Source organism: Grammomys surdaster, unplaced genomic scaffold (genome assembly GCF_004785775.1).
Source record: "Grammomys surdaster isolate TR1022 unplaced genomic scaffold, NIH_TR_1.0 271, whole genome shotgun sequence".
Lineage (NCBI taxonomy): Eukaryota > Metazoa > Chordata > Mammalia > Rodentia > Muridae > Grammomys > Grammomys surdaster.
In genome coordinates, this window is record NW_021604712.1 from 9,668,187 (window position 1) to 9,671,068 (window position 2,882).

At 44.9% G+C, this 2,882-nt stretch overlaps 1 protein-coding gene across 1 annotated transcript in view; it reads right to left on the bottom strand.

Annotated features, from left to right (window-relative positions):
- The window catches only part of Tarsl2 (threonyl-tRNA synthetase like 2), a 50,492-nt gene that overhangs the window by 28,992 nt on the left and 18,618 nt on the right, over positions 1 to 2,882 (bottom strand). Inside the window, exons 9-10 of the mRNA XM_028776711.1 lie at positions 2,097 to 2,243; positions 1,139 to 1,237 (exon numbers count right to left, since the gene is read on the bottom strand). Coding sequence (XP_028632544.1) covers positions 1,139 to 1,237; positions 2,097 to 2,243 — 246 coding nt within the window. The remainder of the gene's footprint in view (positions 1 to 1,138; positions 1,238 to 2,096; positions 2,244 to 2,882) is intronic.

Sequence of the window (2,882 nt, forward strand, 5' to 3'; positions counted from 1 at the left end):
AGGAAGGGAAGGAAGGGAAGGAAGGGAAGGAAGGGAAGGAAGGGAAGCAAGGGAAGCAAGGGAAGGAAGAGAAGAAAGGGGAGAAACAGAAGGAAGAGCTGAAGCCACATCGACGACCCAGCACATTCCATGGATGCGCCTTTTTTCAGAAAGCTCCTGAAGAAAGCCATGTCTTGAATTGGAGTTAAGGAGAAATAAGCACACGGAAGATGAGCTCAGAGAAGAAGGATTTCAGCATCTGAGACTCGAAAGAGTAACCAGGGAGAAGAAAAGCAGCAGGGGGAGGTGCTAAGGAAGACATCTCAAGAGTCTAATCATGGAGAGAAGTCTGGAGAGAAGGGACAGATGTGAAGAATAAATTTACTGTGCCAACTGGAATCTCTGCAAATAAGCCAGAGGGAGCGCAGCACCCTTTGGAGAAGGTCTGAGAACATCAGTACATAGAACTCAGGCAGCAAAACAAGCACATCACACCTCACCTGCTCATGGGCATGTTCTGAGAAATGCACTGAGGAGCATTTGACTGTGGAAACATTAGAGTCCCCACACAAACTAAGAAAGCCACCATGAGACTACCCACTATAGCCTGGACAACACACTCTTAAGGAATCACTATACATAGTCTGCTGTTGACTGAAATGTCACACAATTGCGGTTACACACTACAAGGCTGTAACTGTTACAGGAAAGACTAAACAGTTACAGCAGTTCAAGTGGCCCACCTCTGAACAGTATCTTCATGTCCCTTACCCTGCATCAACATCAACCACGGGGTGTCAGACACAGCTACATTCTATTCCTGGAGATGTCAGATATTTGGTCACTCTGTAGTGAGCACAAGGCTGCAGAGCCATCAGCCATCTTTGAGAGGCAGTGCCCCTCAGAGCAGCCTTCTCTGTCACAGAAGATCTATACTCGGCAGATTGTTAAGGTTCCACGTCCTTAAAGACTTAAGACGACGCCTGCGTTTCATGAAGTTCAAGAAAGTAAACCAGCTCTATGTCATTAGCGTTTTGTTGTTAGTTCCAAAATTCTTATATTACTAAAATGTAAGGGACACGCTATTGTTAATGAGCAAAGATGGTAAGATATAGAAAGTAGACGAATGAGAATAAAATGCTTTTAGGAAGGAACTTACTCGTATGAAATCCATAAGCGTATTGTAAATGAATGCTCCTCTTGGGAGGAAAAAGCAGCTTCCAGGGCTCAGATCATGGAAGAAGAAAAGTTCTTGCTCCTAGACGGAAACAATGATTGTATTTTCAATTTCATCTCTTGCTTAATGCGTATCATACCTGAAGTGAGAGTCATAAGAGGTCACTGCGTCCTCCTCTCTCATCTATTGCTAGGCATCCTAAGTCCCTCAGTGTCTGTTTAGACCTACAGTGTGTATAATATGATAGCACATGTAAAGTTATTACTCATATTTATGACTACCTAGCCTTGAGCTTGGCTTTCCTGTTACCTTTTGTTACTCATTACTAATTTTTTTTTTTTTAGTGTAAACCATAGCTAACTGAGTAAGTGTTCTTCATATATCTAGAGTCCAGGTCTCATATGAGGCAACATGACAAAGTGAGAAAGAAAAGTCCATGGCAGACGGCAGGCTTCAAGGGATGGGACCCTTCCATGGTGTCACCCCTAAGAGCGCCCTGTGCACAGGGTGTCTCCTAGCAAGCCTGCCACCTACTCCTCAAGACAGATGTAGACGGCATTGTAAAGGAATACCTTGTCCATCCGGTGGCACAGAACAGAATCTTAGGGCCACCTACTTTCAAGTCTTATTCTCTTTGTCCACAGACTGCTGCCTCCTAAATATATAGTATGTCACCAAGTAAGAACGAATTATATTAATAACTTATATCATGATAAAAATAAACTCTCACAAAAAGGTTTTAAAACTCTGGCCAAAGATAGAGAAAGGAAGCTGGTCAGAAGATATTAACTCAGACTGTGGGCGTGGATGATGTTAACACCCAGCAATGAGCAATAACAAAACAGCACATAAGAGAGAAAGGGAAACATTAAGGTTTTGTTCTGTGCTGTGCAGCCACGGCCAGCCAAGGTGCATCTGTGCGGTGAGGGTATGGGCATACCTTCCCAATTTTCCTGTGGTCCCGGTTCTTGGCTTCCTCTTGGAATTTCTCCCAGTCTTTCATCATTTTGCTGTCAGGGAAGGATATCCCATAGATACGCTGCAATGTTTCCATCTCAGGATTGCCTTCCCAATATGTTGAGGAGTTCTAAACATCAACAAGATACTGATTTAAAAGAAAAATCGAACCTTTAGCAGCAATACTACTCTTCAACATGTATAGGCTTCCTATCATAATACCCACAATGTTTAGTTACAGGTTTCTTTGTACTGTTTGGAAGAGTCTTAAAACGAGTCTAATGAAAACTTCACATCCAAATTATAGCACTGACCACCAAATCTGGTAAAGAGTCTGCTGTGGATTCTAGGAGTGAAGGTGGCAGGAGGTGGAGAAGAGGGCAGACTGAGGAGCACCTGTGATCACCAAGCTGGAACCAGAAAAGGCAAGAGGTTCATGCTGGACATCTGACCTATGGCTTGTGGTGACGAGCATCAGCGAGGACTGTGCAACTAAGACCTTGAGAAACAAAAGTCCAGAAAGGGCAGGGCCTCAAAGTCAGCCCCGTTCCCTATGACTGCAGCACGGTGCTCACACTCAAAGTCAGCCCCGTTCCCTATGACTGCAGCACGGTGCTCACACTCAAAGTCAGCCCCGTTCCCTATGACTGCAGCACGGTGCTCACACTCAGAGTCAGCCCCGTTCCCTATGACTGCAGCACGGTGCTCACACTCAGAGTTAGCCCTGTCCCTGTGACCGCAGCATGGTGCTCACACTCAGAGTCAGCCC